This window comes from Falco rusticolus, chromosome 19 (assembly GCF_015220075.1).
Source record: "Falco rusticolus isolate bFalRus1 chromosome 19, bFalRus1.pri, whole genome shotgun sequence".
In the NCBI taxonomy this organism is placed as follows: Eukaryota; Metazoa; Chordata; class Aves; order Falconiformes; family Falconidae; genus Falco; species Falco rusticolus.
In genome coordinates, this window is record NC_051205.1 from 5563508 (window position 1) to 5587539 (window position 24032).

Here is a 24032-nt window from a genome sequence, read left to right on the forward strand (position 1 = left end):
GGCGGGGCGGGGCCGGGCCGGAGGGGGGCGGGGCCGGGGGCGGGGCGGGGCGGCGGCCCAAGATGGCGCAGGCGGTGAACGTGGGGGAACTGACGCTGCCGCAGCTGGAGCTACTCAAGGGGCAGCTCGACCAGGTACTGGGGGGTGCTGGGCCAGACTGGGAGATCGTGGGGCGTGCAGGCTGCGGTGGGGGATGTGTGGGGCTGGACTGGGGGGACTGGACCCGGCTGGGAGGGAATGTGGGGTTGCAGACTGGGATGGGCTGGGCCAGACTGGGCTGGGGGATGTGTGGGGCTGGACGGGGGAGACTGGGGGGGCTGGGTCCTGTGGGACCAGGTGGGATGGGGGCAGGTGGACTGGGCTGTACTGGGTAGGAACTGGGGGGTGGGTATGTGGCCAGGCTGGAGCAGGTGAGGTGCCCCCCATGGCACGGGGACACCCCATGCTCTGGCTGCTGCATGTGGGGCTCTGCCCCCCCGGGCCCTCTCCTGGGGCTGGGCCCCCCCGGCCCCGCCGCTGACCCCGCGCCCCCCGCCAGGAGGTGGAATTCCTCTCGTCCTCCATCGCGCAGCTCAAGGTGGTGCAGACCAAGTACGTGGAAGCCAAGGATTGCCTCAACGTGCTCAACAAGAGCAACGAAGGCAAGTGGGGGTACCCCTCCCCCCCCCTGAACTGGGCCTGGGGGGGCTGGGCCGAGCCCCCAGTGCCTGCTCCCCCCTCCCTGGCCTTGCCAGCCCTGGCAGCTCCCTGGCACCGCCGCGTACCGAGCTCTACTCGGAGCAAACCGCCCCCAGCCCCCTTGTTGCCCCCAGCTCTGGCACCTCATGCATGGGGGGGGGGCACAGGGGGCAGCTGGGGAGCCCAGATGTTGTGTGTCGTCGTGTCCGTCCCCCCCCAGATGTTGAGCTGTGGCCCTGGGGGCTCCCCTCACACACACCACACACCCCCCCCCACGTTTGCTTTGTCACAGGGAAGGACCTGCTGGTGCCCCTCACCAGTTCTGTATCCTTTGCTGTTCCCCGCAGCCCCCCAGTTTGCACCCCCCGGGGCGTGGGCGCTGCTGCCAGTGCCTGGTGCCCCCAGCCCCACCCCCCCCCCCCCCCCCCCCCCCCCCCCGCCTTTCCCGCTGTGCCCCGCTTTCCCTGACACCCCCCCAGATGTACGTCCCCGGGAAGCTCTCAGATGTCGAGCGTGTCCTGATCGATGTCGGCACTGGCTACTACGTGGAGAAGGTGAGGGGTGGGCGTGGGGGGGGCTCAGTGCATTCCGGGGGGGGGCTGCTCCCCCTGTTTGTGCCACGGAGGCCCCCCCTTACCCCCCCGCCCCTTCTCTCAGACTGCAGATGACGCCCGAGACTTTTTCAAGCGGAAAATCGACTTCCTGACCAAGCAGATGGAGAAGATCCAGCCGGCGCTGCAGGAGAAGCACGCCATGAAGCAGGGTGAGTGCCCACCCCCCTCCCCGCTCCTGGGGGGGCCCCCCCGGCCCCCTGCAGCCCCCAACCTCCCCCGGCCCCCTTCTCTTCCCTGCAGCCGTTGTGGAAATGATGAGCCAGAAGATCCAGCAGCTGACGGCCCTGGGAGCGGCGCAGGGTGCAACCGCCAAGGCATAGCCTTCGGCCTCGGGGGTCCCCTCCTCGCTGTGGGGCGCGGCGGTGGCCCCCCCATCCCCCGTGGCTGCCTCATTTCCCCCCCCCCCATTTTTGTAGGCAGTAGCTCGCTGCCACCGTGCGGAATAAATGAGAGATTTCTTGATGTGCGGTGTTCGGGGGGGCGGGATCCTGTGCCCTGTGCCTTATCCACCTCCAGCCCCTGTGCCCTGGCTTTGCAAGGGCTTAACCCCCCCCGCAGTGGGGCTGATTGACCCCCCCCTTCCCCCCAACAAAATAATCCCTCCTCCCCCAGGCAAGAACTTTATTTATACCCCGTCCAGCCACGCTGCCAACCCCCCCCACCCCCACCCCCGGCGGGGGCTGCCTCGCCGTGCCCTGTGGCTGCTACCCTACATGTGCCCCCCCCGCCCCCCCCCCACTATATACATCTATAGGGTGTGACCGCTGGGGGGGCGGCAAGGTCCAGCTCCTGGCTGCTGGGGGCTACACGAAGCACAGCAGTGTCCCCCTGCTGCAGTACGGTCCGTGTGTCCCCTGGTGCGGTGTCACCTTGTCCTCCTGGCCACAGTGGGGTCGGTGTGTCCCCCGGTGTAGTGTCACCTTGTCCCTCTGCCCGCGGTGCAGTCTGTGTATCCCCCGGTGTAGTGTCACCTTGTCCCACTGCTGCAGCGTGGTCCAGGTGTCCCCCAGTGTCGTGTCACCTTGTTCCCCATGCCTGGGGCCTGGTCCGTGTGTCCCCTGGTGCGGTGTCACCTTGTCCTCGTGGCCACAGTGGGGTCAGTGTTGGGGTCGGTGTGTCCCCCGGTGTAGTGTCACCTTGTCCCCCTGCCCGCGGTGCAGTCTGTGTATCCCCCAGTGTAGTGTCACCTCGTCCCACTGCTGCAGCGCGGTCCGGTGTCCCCCAGTGTAGTGTCACCTTGTCCCCTTGGTGCAGCGAGGTCTGTATGTCCCCCAGCGTGGTGCCACCTTGTCCTGCTACTGCAGCGTGGTCCGTGTGTCCCCCGGTGTAGTGTCACTTTGTTCCCCATGCCCATGGCATGGTCCATGTGTCCCCTTGTACGGTGTCACCTCGTCCCCCCTGCCGCAGCACGGTCTGTGTGTCCCCTGGTGCGGTGTCACAGCACGGCCCACGCGTCCCCTGGCTCGGTGTCACCTCGCGCCCCTGCCCCGTTGCTCTCAGTGGACGAAGAGGGGCTTGTGGACGCGCTTGTGGCGGTTGAGCGTGGCGCTGCGGGCGAAGCTCTCCCCGCACTCCACGCAGATGTAGGGCTCGTGGCCGTGCGCCTGCGCCCGGTGCCGCTCCAGCTCGGTGCCGTCGCGGCAGCTCTGGCCGCACTCGGGGCAGGGCGCGGGCTGGGCGCGGGCGGCGTGGACCCGCTGGTGCTTCAGCAGGTTGGTGCTCTGGGCGAAGCCGCGGCCGCACTGCCCGCAGCGGTGGGGCCGGGCGCCCGAGTGCGTGCGCTGGTGCTTGATGAGGTTCTTGCTCTGGGTGAAGCTCTTGCCGCACTGCCCGCAGCTGTAGGGCTTCTCGCCGGTGTGGATGCGCTGGTGCTGGATGAGGTTGGAGCTCCAGCTGAAGCTCTTGCCGCAGTCGCCGCAGCGGTAGGGCTTCTCGCCGGTGTGCGTGCGCCGGTGCTGCACCAGGTGCGAGTTCTGGCTGAAGCTCTTGCCGCACTCGCCGCAGGTGCTCGGCCGCTCCCCAGTGTGAGTCCGCTGGTGCCGCAGCAGCTTGGACCAGTGGCTGAAGCTCTTCCCGCACTCGTTGCAGATAAAGGGGCGCTGGCGGCCGCCCCGGTGCCTTCCCCCCACACCCTCCCCCGCCTCTTCCTCGCCGTAGCCCCCCGCTGACGTGGCGGCGCCGGAGCTGGGCTGCCCCCCCCGTTTCTTGGCTTTGGGGGGCAGGGGGCTGTGGGGGATGACGGTCTGGATGATCTCGTGGGGCAGGACCTCGTCCTCGCAGTCGCTCACGATGCCGTCGTCAGCTGTGGGGAGGAGAGGGGCTGGGGAGGGGGCTGGACCCCCCCCCCCGGGGACAGGCACCCCCCCCCGGGGAGGTGGCCCCCCCACCCCAGCCCCCCCAAGCCCCTTCCTCACCGATGTAGACCCTCCGGACCATGTCCCCCTCGTCCGAGTCGTGCAGCTCCACCACGCAGGGCTCCTCCTGCTCCATGGGGGCGGCCAGCGGACCCTGGTGTCCTGCTGGGCAGCGAGCAGCCCTGAGCTCCCCCCTGCCCCCCCAGGACCCCCACACCCCGGCCCTGGGGTCCCCCCCAGGCACCCCCCCTGGCCTCCTGAAACCCACCCCATGTTCTGCGCCCCCTCACCGTGCACCCCATTCCCTGTTCCTGGGTGCTGGGGAGCCGGGCAGGGAGCTGGGGGGTCTGTGGGAGCTGCTGGGGGGGGGGAACAGGGCCCTCTGTGACCCCCAAGCGCCTTCATGCCCCCCCCCATCCCTCTGTGGGACCCCAAATCCCTTCGTGCCCCCACAATCCCTCTGTGCAACGCCCAAATCCCTTTGTGCCCCCCACATTAACCTGTATGAGCTGAAATCCATCTGTGCCCCCCCCAAATCCCCCTATGGGACCCCAAACCTCTCCATGGCCCCCCCAGATCCCTCTGTGGGACCCCAAACCCCTTTGTGCCCCCCCCCAAATCCCTCTGTGAGACCCTAAATCTGTCTATGTGACGCCAAACCCCTTCAAGGCTCCCCCAATCCCTCTGTGGGACCCCAAACCCCTTTGTGCCCCCCCAAATCCCTTCAGGCCCCCCCCAATCCCTCTGTGCCCCCCGCCAATCCCTCCAGGCCCCCAGTCCCCCATTACCTGGGCTCCCAGGGGTGTCAGGGGGTCTCACTGCTGCGCCGCACTCGGCCCCCGAGATCTGAGGGGGGGGACACGGGACACAAGCAGTTATGGGCCCACAGCTGGGGGGGGGTGTTTCACCCCCACCCCATGGATCTACATGTAACCCCGACTGGGTGGGCTACAACCCCCCCAGCCCCTGCACATCTCCCACCCCCCCTTACACCCCAGCTCAGGTTCCTGCAGCACGTGGCGGGGGGTGTGTGTGGATCCATCCTGGGGGGGTAATTGAACCCTCTGGGGGGGGCACTGGGGTGTGGGGGGAGCGGAGACCCCCGAGCATCCCCAGGACTGGGAGTGGTGGTGGCTCTGTTCCCCTCCCCGCGCTCCCCAGCCCCCCCACAGCCTCTCGACTTCTGCCACCCGAGGGGGGGTGGCTCCACTTGGGCCCTGCCCCCACCGGGGGGCCTGAGCCCCAGGACCCCCCCTCCCAGCACTGGGACTGGCCCCAGCCCCCCACAGTCCCCCCAGAGCCTGGAACCCCTGGGTTCCTGCCGCACCCCAAAAGTGCCTGGCCCCCTCTCCTGGGGTGCAGGGATCCCCCAAAAGTGCCTGACACCCCCCCCATGTAGTGCTCCTGTGATGCCCGGAACCCCCTCCCGCGGTACCCGGTGCCCCCCCAAAGTGCCGGCACCAACCAGTGGTGCCCCAAGCTCCCCAAGGATGCTCAGTGCACCCCAAAAGAACCCGCACCCCTCCCCACAACGCCCAGCGCCCCCCTGGGGGGGCTGTACCCCCTCCCATAGTGCCCACTGCACCCCGAAGGCGCCTGCACCCCCCTCCCGGGTGCCTGCACCTCCCCAGGGATGCTCAGTGCACCCCAAGCTGCCCCCACTCCCTCCCTGGGGAGCCCACGGCATCTGAAGATGCCCAACCCCCCCCAGGAAGGCTGGTGCACCCCAAAAATGCCTGCACCCCCCCCAGCATGCCCAGAGTACCCTGAAGGTGCCCACTGCCCCCCTCCCTGGGTGCCACATCGGTGCCCCTCCAAAGCCCCCTGCCCTCTCCTGCCACAGGGCACCCTGGAGGTGCCTGGGACCCCCCCAAATCTGACCAGCGCCCCCCCTCCCCCCCCGGCTGCCCAATGTACCCTTAAGGTGGCCGGTGCCCCCCCAGGTTACCAGGGACACCCCAAACGTGCTCAATGCCCCCCCCCGGGGCCACCCAGTGCCCCCCCAGGTTGCCTGGGACCCCCCCAAGCCGCCCAGTGCCCCCCCGGGAGCCCCCGCCCCACCCCCCACCCCAGGGGCTCAGGGCACGAAGAGCCCAAACGTCCCCCCAGGGGGTGTCGGGGGGCGCCGAGTGCTCCCCCCAGCCCCCCCCCCCCCGAGGCGAGACCCCCAGCTCTGCCCTGCCCAGCCCTGCCCTGCACTGCCCGGGGGGGGGCGGGGGGGCCCTTCGGTGTGTAAATGGGCTGGAAAAGGCGAATTCCCAGCCCGGAGCTGCCCCCGCGGGGGGGGGAAACTGAGGCAGAGCGCACGCGGCGGCCCCCCCGCACCCCCCTTGGGTCCTTTCACCGGCACTGTCCCCCCTCCCCCCCCCAAATTGCGGGGGTGCAAAAACCGGGGCCGGTTCCCACGCGGGGCGGGGGGCGACCGGGGCGGGGGGACCCAGCCGAGCCCCCGCCCTGCACCTCGGGGGGGGGAGCAGGGGGTCCCGCAGCATCGCGCGGGGGGTGGGGGGGGCGGGCGCTGCGAGGCCGATGCAACCCGCAGCCCCCCGCCTTTCCCCCCCCCCTCCCCCATTTATTTTCGGGGTGGGGGCCGCGGCGCCAGGGCCGCGAGGCACAAAGGAACAAGCCGAAGCCCCCAGCCCCCCCCCGCCGCTCCCCAGCCCGCCCCAGCGCCTCCCCCCACCCCCCCAGGGAAGGGGGGGGGGGGCACCCATGCGGGTTATTTTGGGGGGTGGTGGGTGGTCGGGTTCCCCCCTCCCCCCTCCAGCCAACCCCAAGGACAGCGGCTCCGCCACGCGCCCGTGCGCGCCCCCCCCCCCCCCGCCACGCCGCCGCCCCCCACTCACCTCCCCGGGGCCGAAGGATGGGGCGTCGCGGGGGGGGGCCCGGGGGGGGGCTGGGGCCGGGGGGAGGGGGAGGGGCGGGCGCTGCCCCACGCGCGGCGCTCGCGGGAGGCCGGGAACAGGAAGGTCCCAGCGTCATCCCCGGCCCCGGCCCCGCCGCCTCCCGCGCCGCAATGGGCGAGGACCCCGCGGGGGGCCCCCCGCCCCCCAAACCGCGCCGCGCCGCCGGGGGGGGGGGCTGGGGAGGAGGGGAGGGGGGGAGCCCCCCCCCCGCGCTGCCGGGCATTTTTGTTCCTTTTTTTTAATTTTTTTTTTAATCTTTTTTTTTCCTCCCGCGCTCCGCTTGGAAAACATTCCCCAACAGCAGGATTGGGGGGGGGGGCGCGGATTGGGTTTGGGGGGCACCCACGGGCAGCTGGACACCCCCGCCATGGCCACCCAAAACCCCCCCCCCGCTTTGTGTAACGGCTCCGGCTCCAACCCCCCCTCCGGGAAAAAAAAAAAAAAAAAAAAAAGGTTGGAAATTACGCAACGGCAGCGGGATCGCGCCCGGCGCGCGGCCCCGCGGGGGGGGGTGGGCGGGCAGCAGCGCCCCCCCCATTGCTGAGCCCACCCGGGAGGGTCTGGGGGTGCGGGGGAGGGGGGGGTCCCTCTTGTGCCCACCCCCCACCCCGCGGCGGGGCGCGGGCACGTGCGGGCGCGTGGCGGCAGCCGCGTGGGAACCGTCCCCGCGGGGCACCCGGCTCCGCTCCAGCCCCAACTGGGAGGACTGGAAAAAACCTTCCCATGGCAGCCACTGGGAGCACTGGGATGGTGCCACCGCCTCGTCCCCTGGGGTGACGCCACCCCGGGCTGTCCCCGAACCACGTGGCGGGATGATGCTCGGCAGGCGCCGCTGCTCGGGGGGGGCTTTATTGACCCATTGGCAAAGCCCCGTGCCCCGCCCCGCCCCCCCCCCCCGGCTCCGGGGGTCCCTGGGGTGCGGGTGCCAAACGGCAGCTCCGCTGCGGGACCACCTGGCACCGCGCCTGGCCACCACAGCCCCCAGCCCTCACCGGGGTGACACCGGTCCCCCTCGGCAGGGATGCGCCCCAAAACCGTCCCCATCCCGGTGTCCCCAACCCGGTGTCCCCATCCCAGCATCACCATCCTGGTGTCCCCATTGTGGTGTTCCCATCATGGCATCCCCATCCTGGTGTTGCTGTCCTGGTGTCCCCATCCCAGCATCCCCATTCTGGCATCACTGTCTTGGCATCGCCATCCCGGCGTTGCCATTGCAGTGTCCCCATCCTGGTGTCCCCGTTGTGTTGTCCAGGTGTCCCCATCCCAACGTCCCCATCATCTTGTCATCACCATCCCAGCATCCCCATCCAGGTGTCCCCATCCCAGCGTCCCCACCCCAGTGTCCCCATCCCAGCATCGCTGTCCTGGTGTCCCCATCCCAATGTCCCCATCTTGTCACCACCATCCCATCATCCCCATCCTGGTGTCCCCATCCCAGCATCCCCATCCTGGTGTCTCCATCGTGGTGTCCCCATCCTGGTGTCCCCATCACGGCATCGCCATCCTGGTGTCCCCATCCTGGCATCCCTGTTGTGGTGTCCCCATCCTGGTGTCTCCATCTTGGTGTCCCCGTTGTGATGTCCCCATCCCGGCGTCTCCATCCCGGCACCTCCATCCTGGTGTCCCCATCTTGGTGTCCCCATCCTGGCGTCCCCGCCCCAGCACCGCCGCCCCAGTCAGGCGGCGTGCAGCTTCTGGTGCCGGCGGAGCTGGGCCTTGTGGCGGAAGCCGTCCCCGCACTCCCCGCAGATGTAGGGCTTCTCGTCGCTGTGGGTGCGGCGGTGGCGGATGAGGTTGGAGCTGACGCTGAAGCGCTTCCCGCACTCGCCGCAGCGGTAGGGCCTCTCGCCGGTGTGGGTGCGCTGGTGCTGGATGAGCGCCGAGCTCTCGCTGAAGCGCTTCCCGCAGGCGCTGCAGCCGTAGGGCTTCTCGCCGGTGTGGATGCGCTGGTGGGTGACCAGGTTGGAGTTCTGGCTGAAGCCTTTGCCGCAGGCGCCGCAGGTGTAGGGCTTCTCCCCGGTGTGGGTGATCTGGTGGCGCGCCAGGTCCGAGCTGCGGCTGAAGCCCTTCCCGCACTCGCTGCAGATGGTGGGGCGCAGCCGCCCCCCCCCGCAGCCCCAGCAGCTCCTTCAGGGGGCCCGGACCCCCAGGGGGTCCCGGAGCTTTGGCTGGCCGACGTGCCGGTGCTTTCCGTGGCGGCCTCGCCGGGCGGCCGGGCGGCTGGCTGCTGGAGGCCGGTGGGCTGCGGTGGGCTGCAGGGAGAGGAGAGCTGGGCACCGGGGGGATGGCGCAGGGATGGGGGGCACCAAGGGCACGGTGGTGGGCCCAGGGTGGTGTCCCCTCCGTGCTGCCCCAGCCCATGTGCACTGTCCCCAGCCCCCTGCCCCTTCCCCAACTCTTTCCCACCTTCTCCGTCCCCCCATCCCTTCCCCAGCCCCCTGCCCCTTCCCCAGCCCTCGTGCCCCTTCCCCAGCCCTTTTCCACCTTCTCCATCCTCTTTGCCCCTTTCCCGTCCCTTTTGCCCTTTCCCCAGCCCCCCTGCCCCCCTCCATCCCTTTCCCACCTTCCCATCCCCTCTCCCGTGGGGACAGCAGTGCCACCCCTGTCCTGCTCTAGGCCTGGCCGAGCTCCTGCGTGTCCCCACCAGCCCCCCCGGGTGCTGGGGCCCGGGGTGCGGGGGATGCTCCGGCAGCCTGGAGGGGGGGCAGGGACAGCGGGGGGCAGGGACAGCGGGGGGCAGGGACTGCGTATCCCTGGGCAGGGGTGCGCATGCGGGTGGCACCCCCAAGGGGGACACGGAGCCCAAACTGTGGCTGGAGGTGGGGTACCAGGAAACCTCCACCCCGGGATCATGGCACCCCGCACCCCGGGATCCAGGCATCCCCACACCCCAGGGTCGGGGCATTCCCACACCCCAGGACTGGGGCATCCCCACACCCCCGCACCCCGAGATCAGGACACCCCTGCACCCTGCGATCAGGACATCCTCACACCCCGGGATCAGGAGATCCACACATGATGGGATCGGGACATCCCCGCACCCCAGGGTCGGGACACCCCCATGGTGTGGGAGCAGGGCACCCCTGCACCCCAAGGTCGGAGCACCTCCATGCCATGTGAGCAGGATATCCCGGCACCCCTGGATCAGAGCGTTCCCATGCCACAGCAATGGGGCATCCCTGCACCCCAAAACTTCGGCATTCCCATGGCGCACAGCAGGGACATCCCCACACCCCAGGATCGGGACATTCCCGTGCTGCACAGCGGGGACATCCCTGCACTCTGGGATTGAGGTACCTCAGTGCCACAGGAATGGGGTACCCCCACACCCCGGGATTGGAACCTACCTGTGCCACAGGAATGGGATGTCCCTTAACTCCCAAATCAGGGCATCCCCATTCCCAGGGATCGGGGTATCCCCACCCCAAGGGACTGAAGCATCCCCATATGCTGGGATCGGGGTACCCCCATGCCATAGGACTGGGGCGCCTGCACCCCAGGACCGGAGCATCCTCCCCTTGTGGGATCGGGGCACACCCTGGGATCATGGTACCCCCATGCCATAGGAACGGGGCATCCCTGGATCCCCTAGGACACCCCCATACCCCAGGATCGGGGTACCCCACGCCAGGGGAACGGCACATCCCTGCAGCTCAGCACTGGTGTACCCCGTGTTGTGGGACTGGGGTACCCCATAGATCAGGGCACCCGCTGCCACGGGAACAGGACACCCCGCGTCCCTGGGGCACCCCCATACCCCGGGATCAGGGTATCCCCACACCAAGGGAGCGCCAACCCCATCTGGGATCAGGGTCGCAGCCCCCCGGGACTGGGGGATCCCCCTACCACGGGGTCGGGGCAGGTCTCCAGGGGGGACCCCCAGAAGGGACTCACCACCCCGCTCCCCACGATGCCATGGGGACACCCCGCGGGGGGGCGCTGGGCTGAGCCCCTCCCCGTGGCCGCCCCGCGGGGTCTCACCTGCGGACGTCCCCTCCGGCAGCTCGGCGTCCTGGGGGTCCCGGGGGTCCCCGGCAGACAGCTCCCCCTCCGCATCCATCGCCGCTGGCCCAGCACGCTCAGACGGGGGGGACCCTGCCCGGGCGGGGGGGCGGGGGGGGACAAGAAGCAGGCAAAGAGATGGGGTGATGCGGGGGCACCCCAAGGGGGGGTCCCGGCTGCACCCCAAGGGGGGTCCCGAACCCCTCCATGCCTCAGTTTCCTGGTGCTGGGGGGGTACTGGTCGGCGCTTGGTGCATCCCCCCTCCCCATCCCAACAGTACCCCCTCCCCGTGCCCCCCACCCTTCCCATGGAGGGACCCCCCGCGCTGGGGAGGGGCTACACTCCCCCCGACTCATCCGCGAGCAGCGCCGCCACCCCGGGGGGGCACTGGGATGCGGAAAACGGGGCGCGGGGGGGGGGGCGTTCACCCTCAGTTCTGGGGGGGCCCGGCCCCGACTCACCGCTGCGGCCAGGCCCGGGGCGGGGGGGCGGGGGGGCCGGGGGCGGCGGCGGGGAGCGGCGGGTGGGCCGGAGCGAGCGGGGAGCGGGGAGGCCGGCAGCGGAAGGGCCCCCCCCCGGCATGGCCGCCCTCGCCGGCCGCCGTACGGCGCAGCTCTATGGTCGGGGGGCTTCGGCCCCCGGGCCCCCGCCGGCCCCCCCCAGCCCCGCCGTGGTGAGCGGCCCCCCCCGGGGGGACGGCCAGGGGGGCGGGCGGGGGGGGCTTGGGGTGCCCCCCCTTGGTGTGCCGGGTGGGTTGGTGTCCCCCCCGGGTCTAAGGGGGCTGGGGTGCGACCCCCCTCTGTGCGTCTGGGGGGGGGGGCTTGGGGTGTCCCCTCGCTGGTGTGTCTGGGGGGTTGGGGGGTGTCCCCCCCGTCTGAGGGGGTTGGGGTGCAGTGTGTCTTGGGGGGGTGGGGTTGGGGTGTCCCCTCCGCGGTGTGTGTGGGGGGTATGTGAGGTGTCCGTGTGTGTCCCCCCCCCCCCCAGTGTGTCTGGGGAGGTTTGGGGTGTCCTCCCTGCCCCTGTGTGCCTAGGGGGCTGGCTGTCACCGCGTTGGGCTTCTGGGCCACCCCCCACTGGGCTGGCACCCAGCACAGGGACACCCTGGTGTCACCCCCACAGACACACCCCGGTGTCACCCAGCACAGAGACACTCCAATGTCACCCTCGCAAGGACACCCCAGCGTCACCCCCACAGGGACACACCCATGTCACCCCCACAGGGACACCCTGGTGTTACTCAGCACAGGGACACCCCAGTGTCACCCTCAGGGACACACACCGGTGTCACCCAGCACAGGGACACCCCAGTGACACCCCTGCAGACATCCCCTGTGTCACTCAGCACAATGTCACCCTCACAGACACCCCCCAGTGTCACCCAGCACAGGGACACCCATGACACCCCCGCAGACACCCCTCCCTCAGCGTCCCCCGGCACCGGCTGCCCCCCGGGGGTGGCACCAGGCCCGGTCCGGGGCGCTCCAGGCCGCGTTGCCATGGCGACCCCGTGGCCGGGGTGGGGGGTGCCAGGCTGCCCCCAGCGCCCCCAGGCGGGGCGGTGGAATGCAGAGGACGCGCAGGCCGGGGGCGGATTGGTGGAGAGCCGGGAGGAGGGCGGGGCTTGCGGGCCGGAGCTGCTGGCGATTGGAGGAGTGCAAAGGAGGGGAGGGACCTCCGAGTGCGTAGTCGGAAGAGCCGGGAGGAGGCGGAGCCGGGATCCGGATTGGCGGAGAGGCGGACGGAAGCGGCCACGCCCTCCCCTGGCGCATGCGCCGCTGCGTAGTCGTCACTTCCGGGTGGCGGCGGCTTCCGCCTCCCTCCAGGCCTCGGAGCGGCCGCGCTGGGACCGCGCGGATCCCCGGGACCCCCCCGGGACCCCCCCGCGGCGCTCGGTGCGGCCCTCGGTGCGGCCCGGCAGCTCTCCCCGCCCCTGCCCGCCGCAGCGCGGGGGCCCGGCGGGGCCTGGCGCCGGGTGCTCGGGGGCCGCCCGGGCATGCGGAGGCGGCGGCCGGCCGGCCCGCACTATGTGGTACATCATGCAGAGCATCCAGAGCAAGTACTCGCTGTCGGAGCGGCTCATCCGCACCATCGCCGCCATCCGCTCCTTCCCGCGGGACAACGTGGAAGATCTCATCGGCAGGGTGAGTCGCCCCCGGGGCCTGCCCGCCCGGGCCGCGGCGAAGCGCTGGGGGAGGGCACGGAGGGGCTGAGGGGAGGGGGCCAGGCCAGGACACCCCATCCGTGAGCCCGGCGGGTGCCCCGGGAGGGGGTCTGCCCCCTGTTCGGGGCTGGAGATGGGGCCAGGCTGCGGGCAGCGCCCGTCGGGGGAAAATTCCTGCGGCTGGAGCCGCCCTGCGCCCCGCGGGGCGTGGGTCTGGGGGCTTCGCCTCAGCCCGTCTCACCACTACGGGCAGCAGAGAGCCCCGGCTAAGCCTGGCTGATCCGGGCAGCTGATGAGCTATTTCAGGCGGCGAGGGCTCCGCAGAGCATCTTAAAGCTGCTTGGGGACGCCCTTGCAAAGCCGACCAGGCTCCGGGTTCAGCCCGGGGCTGCGTCCCACCAGGGGCTGCTCCCAGAGTGGCTCGGATCCTGCCGGAGCCTGGCCGAGTCCTGCCGGAGCTTGGCCGGTGGCTACTGAACGGCTGCTGGTTCATTTACAGGGGGCAGAGCGCCCCGCTGGCCTGTCGAACCCCACCGCGCTGTGCCTGCTGTTGGCCTCACACCAGCCATTCCTTGTGATCCCACCGGAGTAGGGAACTGGCACACGGGCAGCGATCAGCTGCGTGGGCGATACCAGACCCTGCAGCACCCGGGTTTCTTCAGGCATCGTTTAGTGACAATGAATTAATGAAAAATCAAGGCTGGGAGCGGGAGCGCAGGCTGTGAAGTGCTTCTGCCTGGCAGGGAGAGCTGTGCACCCGCAGCACCCAGCCTGAAAACAAACCCCGCGGCTTGTGTGGGCGTATTACGCTGGATATCTATTAATAAACCTTTTCTAACGATGCAAATCAAGGCGCATCAGCTGCTGGCATGGGGGTGGAAAAGGGCCAGGAATGGGTGGGTTTGCTAATGCCGGCTGCGGTTTCCTGTGCTCTCGCAGGGCGCGGACGTGAACTGCATGCATGGCACCCTGAAACCGCTGCACTGCGCCTGTATGGTGGCTGATGCCGACTGTGTCGAGCTGCTGCTGCAGAAGGGAGCAGAGGTAAAGGCTTTTGAAGAACAAAAACATGTTAAAAATGCAAAGATCCCTTTGATTAGGGGCTGGGAAGTTGGGAGGCAGCAGTGGCTGCCAACAGTGTTAAGCAATGCCGGTTTTTGTGGCCCCTTGGTGGGTGAAATGGGTCCAGGTGAAGGCTTGAAGATTTATTGTCGCAGTGGGGAGTGAAATGTTGGTGCCTGAGATCTCAGGGCTGCCCGCTCCCACAGGGAGGGGGGTAGTTTTGTGGCAGAAGCCTGAAGGAAGAATTGAAACCTCTCTATTGCCTGATTTTTGGCACTTCCCTCCGGCCGCTGGCAGATTGTACCCCCCACTCCCTGCCTTGTTTTTCTGTCTGCTACAGTTGGGATATGGGGGCAACTCCGTGCAGCGCCGGTGGAGCGTCCCCTGATGCTGGCAGGAGTGGGGTATCTCGGTGACCCCTGAATCCTTTCTCCTCCCTTCTGCAGGTCAACGCCCTGGATGGCTACAACCGAACGGCCCTTCACTACGCAGCCGAGAAGGATGAAACCTGCGTGGAAATCCTCCTGGAGTACGGGGCCAACCCCAACGCGCTGGATGGCAACAAGGACACCCCGCTCCACTGGGCCGCCTTCAAGAACAACGCCGAGTGCGTGCGGTCGCTGCTGGAGAACGGTGCCTTGGTGAACGCCCGCGATTACAACAACGACACGCCGCTCAGCTGGGCAGCCATGAAGGGTAACCTGGAGAGCGTCAGCATCCTGCTCGACTTCGGGGCGGAGGTCCGGGTGGTTAATTTGAAAGGCCAAACTCCCATCTCGCGGTTGGTGGCGTTGCTGGTTCGGGGATTGGGTACGGAGCGTGAGGATTCCTGCTTCGACCTTCTCCATCGAGCTATTGGACATTTTGAGCTGAGAAAAAACGGCAGCATGCCCTGGGAGGTGACCCGGGATCAGCAGCTCTGTGAAAAGCTCACCCTGCTCTGCTCGGCCCCTGGTACCCTACAGACGCTGTCGCGTTATGCCGTGCGCCGCAGCCTGGGCGTGCGGTTCCTGCCGGAGGCGGTGAAGCAGCTGCCCTTGCCCACCTGCCTGAAGGAGTATGTGCTGCTCCTTAGCTAAGCGCCGGGGCTCTTCCATGCCAGTGTGTGGCTCCCTTTGTCACCGCTTCCTCGTGGCAGCTCCGGAGACGAGGTTGACCGCTTGATTTGGGACTTGTGGGTGCTGGATTCCCCTCCCCAGTCACCAGCGTGGTTTTCATCCTGCTCTGCTCTCCTGCCTGAGCTGGCGTGGGGCAGCAGGGATCCACTGGTGCTGCTCACAGGTGGCTCCATGTTGTCTCTGCCCATGACGCCGGCTCAGCGGCTCCTCCCATGTGCTTTCCCCTCAGTTTTGGCCTTGAGATGAACAGTTCCCTCTAATGACAAATTATATCCCAGCTGTTGGATTGACCTGGCTTTTATCCCTTTTTTTTTGGCACTGGGGCAGACCCTGGGAACAGGAAGGCTTTCTAGGTGTGGGGAGAATGGGGAAAGCCGCCTCTCTGAAGGACTGGAGAAACCAAGAGAAGGTGCTGTGGGACCTGGAAAAGTCCCATGGGATGTGTCAGTTGGAGGTCTGATGGAAAAGCCCACCATAAGCACAGGCAGCGAGCCTGTACGTTGTGTAGCGGTGCGGGCTGGCACCTTCACTCAGCTCCAGCGCCTGCACACAGCCACGGCCACCCCGGCGCAGCACCCCGCAGGCAGGGCAGCGCTGGTGTTCCTACCACGTTTCTGACAGACCCAAGGCATCCCTGCAACACCTGGAGGTGTATTTTTCTCTTAACTAGAATTTTTAAGGTGCATTGGCGCTGTAGAGGGGGAGAGGGTGGGAGCACCTTGAAAGCCAATGCTTTGCAGGGCTCTTAATTAGTGTGAGCAGAGGAGATGCTTCCCAGCCGCTCCGCTCGGAGCGTGGGATGCTCCATGCCCCCGAGCAGAGGGTTTCTCTCCCGTCTGTCATGTGACAATTCACCTGAGCTCTTCCTTAGTTTTGGTTTTGCACCGTCCGCTCGCCGTTTTGTTGTTGGTTTTACGTATATGTGTGTACAGAGATTTTAGGAGGAGGCAGGACGCTGCGCTGGCAGCGGGGCACCGGGCAGGACCCCTGTGGGCAGCGCCCGCGCTGTTCGGCACGGCTCGCTCCCGGCAGAAGCGGTGTCCCCGCACGCACCGACGTGTTCAGGGAGATAAAGCAGCTCGCTGTGCACTGGGAGGTGTGTCACATGCCCGCAGCAGGGGTCAGCGAGGGAGCGCGGGGGGTTGGCCCCGCTCTTGGGGTCCTTTCTGAACAGGGAGGGTGCATCGAGGTGGGGTTTGGGGTGCTGCTGGGCTGGTTTCTTCCCGTCCCTGTCGCGTCTCTGAGAACCGTAGCGTCGCGCCATCCATGACCACCATGGCGAGGGCCTTGTTAAACCCTCGCACTGAGGAGTTCTGCGTGGGTTGTGCCTCCACCCGGCCCCCCCAGTCCCTGCCACTGCCCCCAGCCCCTCCTTCACACCCGTGCCGCACCCTTGGCTGGGGGTTTTTGGGGACCTGGATGATGCACTGAGCTGCGTCATCCTCTGAGTGCATGTTTCTCACCCAGGGATTCTCCGGGAGAGCTGCCCTGTGCTCTTGAAGGTGAAGTCAGGCAGGTAAACGTTGGTAATTGCTTTATGGGGGAGAAAAATCAGACGATACATATTTTATTCCTCGCTGTTGTGCTGGGAAGTGAAGCTGCTGGGGACCAGGGGTGCATGCGGGGCTGTGAGAGCCGCATTCATCTTCCCCAGGGGGTGAGCACCAGAGGGTGGGAGCACAATTTGTGTTTGCCACCATGAGTGATGAGTTTATTGAAGCATCTTAATTCTGAATTTTTGAGACTGAAGTGGTGCCCTAGGGACCGTACCCGGGCCGCTTGCTCTCAGCTCATTGCAACATCCCCCCGCAACACTTGGGAAACCGCTTTTTTGTTTTAAAAAGCCTGTAAAATACCTAAACCAACCCAAAATTTACCCCGAGGAGGCGCTCTGCTTCGGGAAAACTGCTCTTTTGCCAAGGCAGCGGGTGCCCTCGGGGCACGGAGGTGCTGCCTGGCTTCCTGGCGGGTGCGAACTACAACGGGAGACACTTGTTTTGGAGGTTCCCAGAGCGACACAGGGACACGCTCCGGGGCAGGGGAAGCTGCCTCTTAGATGTTGGATTCAAGTGAGATCCTCTTGCGCGTGATGTGCTCCAGGTGGGCTTTCTCTGAGGTGTCCAGCTCGATGTTGTACTTGGCCAGGATTTTTAGGATGGGGCGAAGCTTCAGCCACCACTGCTCCTTGGGGATGCGGTGCCTGGATGAGAGAGAGGGCAGTGTGATGACCCCGGATGGAAACAGTGCTGTGCCCCCCGGGGAGGTGTTCCTGGCGTGTGTTTGTTCTCCCCGGGGCTGGGGCACGGTCTCAGGGGTGGGAGGGGAGCAGAGGAGGGACCTACTCGAAGTCCGTCTGCTCCTTGAGCTCGGTGATGGGCTGGAAGACGAGGCTGCGCTTGCGCATGCCCAGCAGACAAGCAGAGTCAGCCGTGTTGGCGAAGATCCGACCTGCGAGGGGTGGCGGGGAGTGGGCTCAGCATTTTGGGCCCTCCAGGAGGGGAGAGCACCCCCCCCAAAATCTGCAGGGGAGCCCTTTGCATTGAGGTATCAAATCGGAGCACGCGTGTGCTGGGGCTTTGCTTTCAGCAGTCCCCTGCGGCTGCGGGGAAGAGTAGGGGCCTTTGGAAGTAAGGGAGAGAAGCTCCCCCAAAGCGGGGTGGCACCCACCATGCCGGGAGCACTCCTTGATCTTCCCGGTGATCCAGGCCACTGCCTTGGCACCCATTTTGGTGCCAAAGTTCCTGTCGAAGGGGGTCGGGGTGCCGCCCTGCACCGAAAGAGTCACTGGGTGAACAGGGGGAAGCCCTGGGCGAGGGTTTCCCAACCTGCAGCCCCTTCCCTGGGGGCCACGTTTCTTTTCCCTGGGGGGGTCCGGACCTGCTGCATGTGCCCCAGCACATTTTTCCGGCAGTCGAAGATGCCCTTCCCCTCCTCCGAGTAGAGGTTGTAGATGAAGTCGGTGGTGTAGTTCTCATTGCACCGCTCGTTCCTGGGCCAGGGGAGGGAGATGGGCTCCTGGGGGGTGGCAGGAGCGCAGCAGCTCTCAGCTGCCCCTCCCATCCTGTCCCACCCTGGGGACGTACCTCAGCACCAGCCCCCTCTTCACCGTTGTCTTCATCTTCTCAGTTAAATGCTCCACGTTGACCTAGGTGGAGCGCAGAACGGGCACTGGGGGGGCTTGGCAGCAGGAATAAATACTGCTCCTGCTGCCCTGGGGCTGCAGTGATGCCGGGTGGGGGGCGCAGGGGGTGGGGGGGGTCCCCAACCTGCAAGTCGTGGATGTTGAAGTGCTCCTCATAGATGTAGGCAGCGTCGGCACCGCCTGCCAGCCCTGCCATGGTGGCCAAGTAGCCGCAGAAGCCGCCCATGGTCTCAATGATGAAGACACGGCGCTTGGTCCCGGCCGCCGACTGCTTGATGCGGTCACAGGTCTGCGGAGGTGGAAAAATTGGGGGGGGGGGGGGGCGGGAGGGAATTAGGGTAGTGGGTGTGGCTGTTTGAAATGGGGAGGGGGCTGGGGGTGCGGGGCCGCACCGTGGTGATGGTGTTGAGCGCGGTGTCGGCGCCGATGCTGAAATCGGAGCCGGGGACGTTGTTGGAGACAGTGGCAGGGATGACGCAGAGCGGGATGCAGAGCTCCTCGTACTTGGCCCTCCCCTCCATCAGCTCCAGGCTGCCGGTGAAAGCCTGCGGGGCGCGGGGCGTCAGCGCGGCACCGTGCCGTGCGTGCCGTGCTGGCACCCTGCCGCCGCCTCCCCGCTCACCTCGAAGCCGCCGATGATGATCAGCCCGTGGATGCCGAAGTTGCTGATGTTGGTGCTGATTTCCTCAAAGTATTTCTTGGGCAAGGTCCTGGCAGGGTGAAACCTCCCTGGCTGAGCCCGCCTGGCGTGGGGGGCTCGAGCTGGGGATCCCGCCGCAGAATTCCCTGGGAAGGAGCGTTACCTCTTTGTCCCCAGTTTGGATCCTCCCAGTCCCGTCCAGCTGCCGACCCTCTCCCAGGTGAACTCTTCCACCTGGGGGAAAAGCAGCAAGTTAGAAGGGGGACGGGGGAAAGACTTTGGGGTGCACCGGCCTTGCCGTGACCGTAACAGGGTGATACTGGGGTCACCTGGTGCCCCCCAGCTGGGGACAACAGCGGGATGAACCGTGGCATGGCTGGAGTTAGGAAGGGGATGGAGCAGCCCCATCCTGGGGGATCCTGCTTCCCTATTGCTGCTTTTGGGGGCTGTACCCCCCTCCCCCCCCAGCGTGCACCCCCTTTTCCCTGGGGATTGGCACCTTCCCATAGGCGAGCCCTTCGAAGCCGTCGTGCACCGCCAGCATGCGGTGCCCGTGGATGAGGCCGATCCGCACGGTTGACCGGACGGCCGCGTTCATGCCGGCGGCCGGGGCGCCCACGTTGAGCACAGCCAGCGTGTAGCCGCTCTGGGGGGGCAAAGGAGCCGCCGTCAGGGGGTTGTGGGGTTCAGGGGGTCCCCATCGCCCCCTCCCCGCTGTCATACCTTGGTGGAGGGGGGGCGGATGTGTGCCAGCAGCTTGTACACGTTCCAGTTGTTCTGGAAACTCCTGTGAAGGGGTGGGGGGTGGGGTGGGGAAGGTGAACGTGGGACCCCTGGGGGTGGCCGGCGCCGCGGTCCCCACCAGGGATGGGGTGTGGATGCTCACCGGCCTCGCAGCTTCAGGGCATCTTCGAAGCGCCCCTCGTTCATCGCTGTCGTCACGTCTTTGGTCTGCGGGTTGCAAAGGGGGACGGGTTTGCACCGCGACGGACGGGTTTGCACCACGCTGCGCAGCTTTGCACCGCATCACCGGCCTTTGCACCGCATCACCGGGCTTTGCACCGCATCACCGGGCTTTGCACTGCGCCGGGTGGCTTTGCATCGCGCTGGATGGATTGGTGCTACACCCGCCCAGTTTGCAGCTGCAGCAGCCCAGTTTGCACAGCACCACGTGGGTCTGCACCGCACTGGATGTGTTCACGCTGCGCTGGTGTGTTTTACTGCTCCAGCCGGGCCTGCATAGCGCCGTGTGGCTTCGCTTCGCACCAGACGGGCTGGCGCTGCTCTGGCTGGGTTTGCTTTCCACTGGATATGTTTGTGTTGTGCCGCGCAGCTTTGCATTGCACCCAACAGGGGTGCCTGGGGGTGCTCCTGGGGGTCCCCCCCCCCCTACTCACCACCTGGACACACTCCATGAGGGGCAGGCGCACAGCTTGGTTGCCCGAGAGGCTGACGACGCAGGCAGGGGTGTCGGGGGTCCCCTCCAGCAGAGCCATGACGGCTTCAACGCCCATCCGGCTGCCCTGTGGGGACGGGGATGGGGACGTCACCCCCCCGGCACCCCTCTCCCCCCGGGCCAGGCTGGGAGGGAGCTCTGCCTACCAGGATGCGGTCGAAGGCGGAGGGGGTCCCGCCGCGCTGGACGTGGCCCAGGATGGTGACGCGGGTGTCATACCCCAAACGCTTCACCACCAGCTGCAAGACAGGGATGCACCTGGATCCGGCCCCGTAGTGGGACCGGGAAAGGGCTGGAAAAAAAGAAGGGGCCTCCCCCCCGCCTCCCCGCTCACGGTTTTGATGTCGTCAGAGGTGATGGCCTTGCCGTGCTTGTCGATGGCGCCCTCGGCCACGATGATGATGTTCAGCCTGGAGCCGCCCACGCGTGTCTGGGGGGGGGGGGGAGCCGGGGATGATGATGGGGACGGTGACAGGGACAAGGCGCCCACTGGAGCCTGTCCTACCTCCGTCAGCCTCCGGCACAAGTGGTCTTCCCAGTCATCCTCAGGGGGGGACTCAGGGATGAAGACCCAGTCGGCGCCGCAGGCCAGGGCAGTGATGAGCGCCAGGTAGCTGGAGTGGGTGAAAAAGAGGCCGATTGGGGATTTTTCCCCATTTTCTTTACCGGGAGCTGGACCTGGGTGGTGGCACAGGGACGTACCCGCAGTGGCGACCCATCACTTCCAGCACGAAGGTCCGTTGGTGGCTGCGGGAGACAGAGTTTCACCCCACGGCAAGCCTGAGCGGGGCCTGGACACCTGGGTCACCCCCGGCATGGGGGCCACGGGGGTCCCGCCGTCACCTCTGGGCCGTGGTGGTGATGGCATCCACAATCTCGATGATGCGGTGCAGCGCCGAGTCGGTGCCGATGGTCATGTCGGTGCCGCAGAAGTCGTTGTCGATGGAGCCCACCATGCCCACGATGTTCAGGTAGCTCGACTTCTTCGCCTCCTCTGCCGTGATCCCCCCTGCCGCAGGGTGGGACACCCCCTTTTCCCTCTGTGGCCCCCCCCCCCAGGATATCCCCGTGGGGCCAGACATGGGCACAAACCTTCAGCGTGGGGGAAAACCCCACCTTTTTGTGTGTGCGACCCCCCCGGCTTTTCGATTTTCGTACAAAACACCCTTTTTTGTTTCGCCCTGCAGGAGTGCTGGGGGTCCCGCGGGGGGGGCAGGCGCACGTACCCACTTTGACCAGCTCGGCCAAGAGGCTGCTCCACTCGGCGCGGAAGGTGTCGGCACCGGTGAGGCTGCCGTCGCCGCCGATAACGCAGAGGTTGGTGATGCCGCGTTTCACCAGGTTCCGGGCAGCTTTCAGGCGTCCCTCGCGCGTCCGGAAATCCTGGCAGCGGGCGCTGCCGATGACCGTGCCCCCCTGCGGGACCCCCGCGTGGGTGCTGGGCCCCCTCAGCACCCCAGTGTCTGTCTGGCCATCCCTTCCCCCTCCATCCCGGCTCTGGTTTCGGGTTATTTTCAGGTTTGACCCTGGCGCCACGGCATAGGGTTACACCGTGTCTGCCCCCCCACCCCCACCCCGCCGTGCCCCCCGCCATCGGTGCACCGAGCTGGCCGGGCTCAGCTGCCACTCACCAGCTGCAGCATCATGGAGACACTCTCCCATGTGGCCTCCTTGATGTTGTCCCCACCGTCCACCAGCCCCTGGTAGCCCTGGGAGGGGGAGGGGGGGCATAACCTGGTGTTGAAACGACCCCCCTCCAAGGTGTGTGTAGGGGCTGGGAAAATGGGGGGGAGGGGGCAGCACCGACCTCATGCACGAAGTAGACCTTGGCGCCAGTGTAGATGCCGACCCGCACCACGGCGCGGACGGCTGCATTCATGCCTGGGGGAGGAGGAGAGTGTCACCCTGGGGACCCCCCCCCAGGGACCCCCCCAAGCCATCACCTCCCCCAGCCGTGTGCGGCTCCTCCCCCCCCCAGGCCCCCTCCCCCGCCCCGGGTCTGGCCCACAGCTGCCTGGGTTATTTTTGCTCCACTGACATTTAGCAGCGGTGCTGCATGACACCGGGTGACAAGCATGGGGGTGGGGGGAGCCAAGCGGAGACCCCCACGGGCTGGAAGAGTCGCCACCCCCCCCCCCGTAAACTGGGGTACCCCCCCTCCCCTGGGGCCCAGCTGGCGGAGGACAAGCTTTGGGTTGAATCCCCGCCGTTTTGGGCAACCCCGATGCTTCTCCAGCGTTGGCTTCGTGCCCAAGTGCTGCCGCCATCCCTTTGACCCCCCTCAAATTTCGGCAGGGGGCACGCACCACCCCCCTGCACCCCAGAACTCCCCTGAGCTCTGCCCCCCGGCTTCCTCACCCCCCCCAAGGTCACCCCCAAATCCACAACCCACTGGAGCAGCTCAACCAGCTGCAGGAGCTGGCTGCTAAAATCCCATTTTCACCTGGTTTCTCCCCGAAATGGGGCTCTACCCTCCCGCCGCCGGTGGCTTTGGGGGTCCCGGGGTGCCCCCTACCCGCGGTGCCTCTTACCCTGGGCGTCCCCCCCGGAGGTGAGGACGGCGATGGCTTTGCCCAAGCCCAGGCTCTCGCTGTGCCTGTGTCCCGGCGGCGCCTGTGCCATCTTCTTGGCTGGAAAAAGAGGAAAATTGGGCAAAAAAAAAAAAAAAATATGGGGGTGGAGGGCGGTGAGGTGCCCCCGGTCCCGCTGGCACCTGCCGACTGGTGCCTGCCCCCCCGCCAGCACCTAAATGGGGCCCCCGGAGGGAGGGGCGGCCCCGCTGGCACCGGGGGGTGTCCCCTTCCCGGCGTGGGGGGCACGGCCCTGCCCTGCTTACTGGGGCCAGTCTGTGCTCCCTGCTGGTACCAGTCTGTGTTCTCTGCAGTCACTGGTCTGTCTGCCCTGCTGGTGCCAGTCTGCCCTCCTTACTGGGCCAGTCGATCCTTACTGGTTCCAGTCTATGTTCCCTGTGGGTACCAGTCTGTCCTCCTTACTGGTACCAATCCGTTCTGACTGGTGCCACTCTCTATTCCCTGTTGGTAACAGTCTCTGTTCTGTGGGGTTACTGGTCTGTCTTCCTTACTGGTGCCAGTCTGCTCTCCTTACTGGTGCCAGTCTGTATTTGCTGCTGATGCCTGTGTGTCATCTTTACTGCTTCCAGTCTACCCTCCTTGCTGGCATGGCTTGGCTCACATGCTGGTACCAGTCTGTACGCGCTACTGGTACCAGTCTGCCCTCCGTGCTGGTCCAAGTGGGCACTGACCTGGTGGGCGCCCCCCCCTCGGGGCGGTGGGGAGGAAGGTGAGGAGGAGGAGGACGGCGGCGAGGGAGAGCGTGGCCGAGACGAGGAGCCGGGAGGCCTCGGGGGAGAGCTCGGGGATGGCCACCATTGCCCGTGGCTGGAACGGGATCGGCTGTAGGGATCGGCTGGAACGGGATCGGCTGTAGGGATCGGCTGGAATGGGATCGGCTGTAGGGATCGGCTGGAACGGGTCAGCTGTAATGAGATTGGCTGTAGCAGGAGCACCCATGGGGACGGGCAGTAACGGGATCAGCTGTAGGGATCGGCTGTAACAGGATCGGCTGTAGGGATCGGCTGTAACGGGGTCGGTTGGCTGCCCTGGGAGTGCCCACAGGATCAGCTGTAACGGGATCGGCTGTAGCAGGAGCACCCACACTTGTCCCAAGCTGTAACTGGATCGGCTGTACCAGGATCAGGCTTGCACAGAGCATCAGTACCGGGATCGGCTGTAGGGATCAGCTGCCCCGTCGGGGAACACCACACAGGGTGACCCCCCCGCCAGGGCTGACACACACATTCCCCGCAAGGTGACACACCCGCAGCCCCGCCACGCTGCGGGGCCTGTGCCCGCCGCGCCGCGAGGGGGCGCGCTTCCCC

General features: G+C 67.1%; 4 protein-coding genes across 6 annotated transcripts; 2 read left to right on the forward strand and 2 right to left on the reverse strand.

Annotated features, from left to right (window-relative positions):
• The first annotated feature begins 9 nt into the window (after positions 1 to 9).
• Positions 10 to 1755, forward strand: PFDN5 (prefoldin subunit 5). 2 transcript variants are annotated; one of them, XM_037411787.1, is made up of 7 exons: positions 10 to 134; positions 539 to 641; positions 971 to 1002; positions 1158 to 1232; positions 1336 to 1441; positions 1533 to 1657; positions 1688 to 1755. In XM_037411787.1, the coding sequence occupies exons 1-6, from the start codon at positions 63 to 65 to the stop codon at positions 1610 to 1612; spliced, it is 468 nt and encodes a 155-aa protein (XP_037267684.1). In that variant the 5' UTR covers positions 10 to 62; the 3' UTR covers positions 1613 to 1657; positions 1688 to 1755. The 2 variants fall into 2 exon arrangements, with proteins under 2 accessions (XP_037267684.1, XP_037267683.1); XM_037411786.1 differs by having other exon boundaries at positions 1533 to 1755.
• A 210-nt stretch (positions 1756 to 1965) lies between these two features.
• Positions 1966 to 10612, reverse strand: LOC119140211 (zinc finger protein 316-like). Its single transcript, XM_037371296.1, has 6 exons — positions 10534 to 10612; positions 8235 to 8683; positions 6493 to 6621; positions 4435 to 4492; positions 3707 to 3811; positions 1966 to 3594 (listed from the first exon to the last, which is right to left on the reverse strand). The coding sequence occupies exons 1-6, from the start codon at positions 10610 to 10612 to the stop codon at positions 2789 to 2791; spliced, it is 1626 nt and encodes a 541-aa protein (XP_037227193.1). The 3' UTR covers positions 1966 to 2788.
• A 1864-nt stretch (positions 10613 to 12476) lies between these two features.
• Positions 12477 to 15186, forward strand: ASB8 (ankyrin repeat and SOCS box containing 8). The gene is made up of 3 exons (XM_037411770.1): positions 12477 to 12696; positions 13656 to 13760; positions 14225 to 15186. Exons 1-3 carry the CDS (start codon positions 12580 to 12582, stop codon positions 14855 to 14857), a joined length of 855 nt encoding a protein of 284 aa, XP_037267667.1. The 5' UTR covers positions 12477 to 12579; the 3' UTR covers positions 14858 to 15186.
• Positions 15187 to 16259: 1073 nt separating this feature from the next.
• On the reverse strand, positions 16260 to 24004 carry PFKM (phosphofructokinase, muscle). Of its 2 annotated transcripts, none has more exons than XM_037411688.1 (23): positions 23397 to 24004; positions 22666 to 22764; positions 21942 to 22015; positions 21766 to 21843; positions 21361 to 21550; positions 20978 to 21143; positions 20837 to 20881; positions 20640 to 20748; positions 20469 to 20564; positions 20281 to 20373; positions 20076 to 20201; positions 19565 to 19629; positions 19402 to 19465; positions 19178 to 19324; positions 18842 to 18912; positions 18661 to 18748; positions 18431 to 18583; positions 18163 to 18327; positions 17980 to 18041; positions 17774 to 17885; positions 17564 to 17663; positions 17239 to 17344; positions 16260 to 17096 (listed from the first exon to the last, which is right to left on the reverse strand). In XM_037411688.1, exons 1-23 carry the CDS (start codon positions 23662 to 23664, stop codon positions 16949 to 16951), a joined length of 2625 nt encoding a protein of 874 aa, XP_037267585.1. In that variant the 5' UTR covers positions 23665 to 24004; the 3' UTR covers positions 16260 to 16948. The 2 variants fall into 2 exon arrangements, with proteins under 2 accessions (XP_037267585.1, XP_037267586.1); XM_037411689.1 differs by lacking the exon at positions 23397 to 24004 and adding an exon at positions 22971 to 23373.
• Positions 24005 to 24032: the final 28 nt, after the last annotated feature.

Excerpts from the sequence above, each read along its gene's own strand:
- PFDN5 (XM_037411786.1), top strand. The coding sequence starts at position 63 with ATGGCGCAGGCGGTGAACGTGGGGGAACTGACGCTGCCGCAGCTGGAG. Across the intron at positions 135-538 it reads TCAAGGGGCAGCTCGACCAG|GAGGTGGAATTCCTCTCGTC; the intron begins GTACTGGGGGGT and ends GCCCCCCGCCAG. Across the intron at positions 642-970 it reads GCTCAACAAGAGCAACGAAG|GGAAGGACCTGCTGGTGCCC; the intron begins GCAAGTGGGGGT and ends GCTTTGTCACAG.
- LOC119140211 (XM_037371296.1), bottom strand. The coding sequence starts at position 10,612 with ATGGATGCGGAGGGGGAGCTGTCTGCCGGGGACCCCCGGGACCCCCAG. Across the intron at positions 8,684-10,533 it reads GCCGGAGGGGACGTCCGCAG|GAAGGAGCTGCTGGGGCTGC; the intron begins GTGAGACCCCGC and ends TCCGGGCCCCCT. Across the intron at positions 3,812-4,434 it reads TGACACCCCTGGGAGCCCAG|CAGGACACCAGGGTCCGCTG; the intron begins GTAATGGGGGAC and ends CTCGCTGCCCAG.
- ASB8 (XM_037411770.1), top strand. The coding sequence starts at position 12,580 with ATGTGGTACATCATGCAGAGCATCCAGAGCAAGTACTCGCTGTCGGAG. Across the intron at positions 12,697-13,655 it reads TGGAAGATCTCATCGGCAGG|GGCGCGGACGTGAACTGCAT; the intron begins GTGAGTCGCCCC and ends GTGCTCTCGCAG. Across the intron at positions 13,761-14,224 it reads TGCTGCAGAAGGGAGCAGAG|GTCAACGCCCTGGATGGCTA; the intron begins GTAAAGGCTTTT and ends TCCCTTCTGCAG.
- PFKM (XM_037411688.1), bottom strand. The coding sequence starts at position 23,664 with ATGGGTGCTCCTGCTACAGCCAATCTCATTACAGCTGACCCGTTCCAG. Across the intron at positions 20,565-20,639 it reads TGTGCCGGAGGCTGACGGAG|ACACGCGTGGGCGGCTCCAG; the intron begins GTAGGACAGGCT and ends CCCCCCCCCCAG. Across the intron at positions 19,466-19,564 it reads GCCCTGAAGCTGCGAGGCCG|GAGTTTCCAGAACAACTGGA; the intron begins GTGAGCATCCAC and ends ACCCCTTCACAG.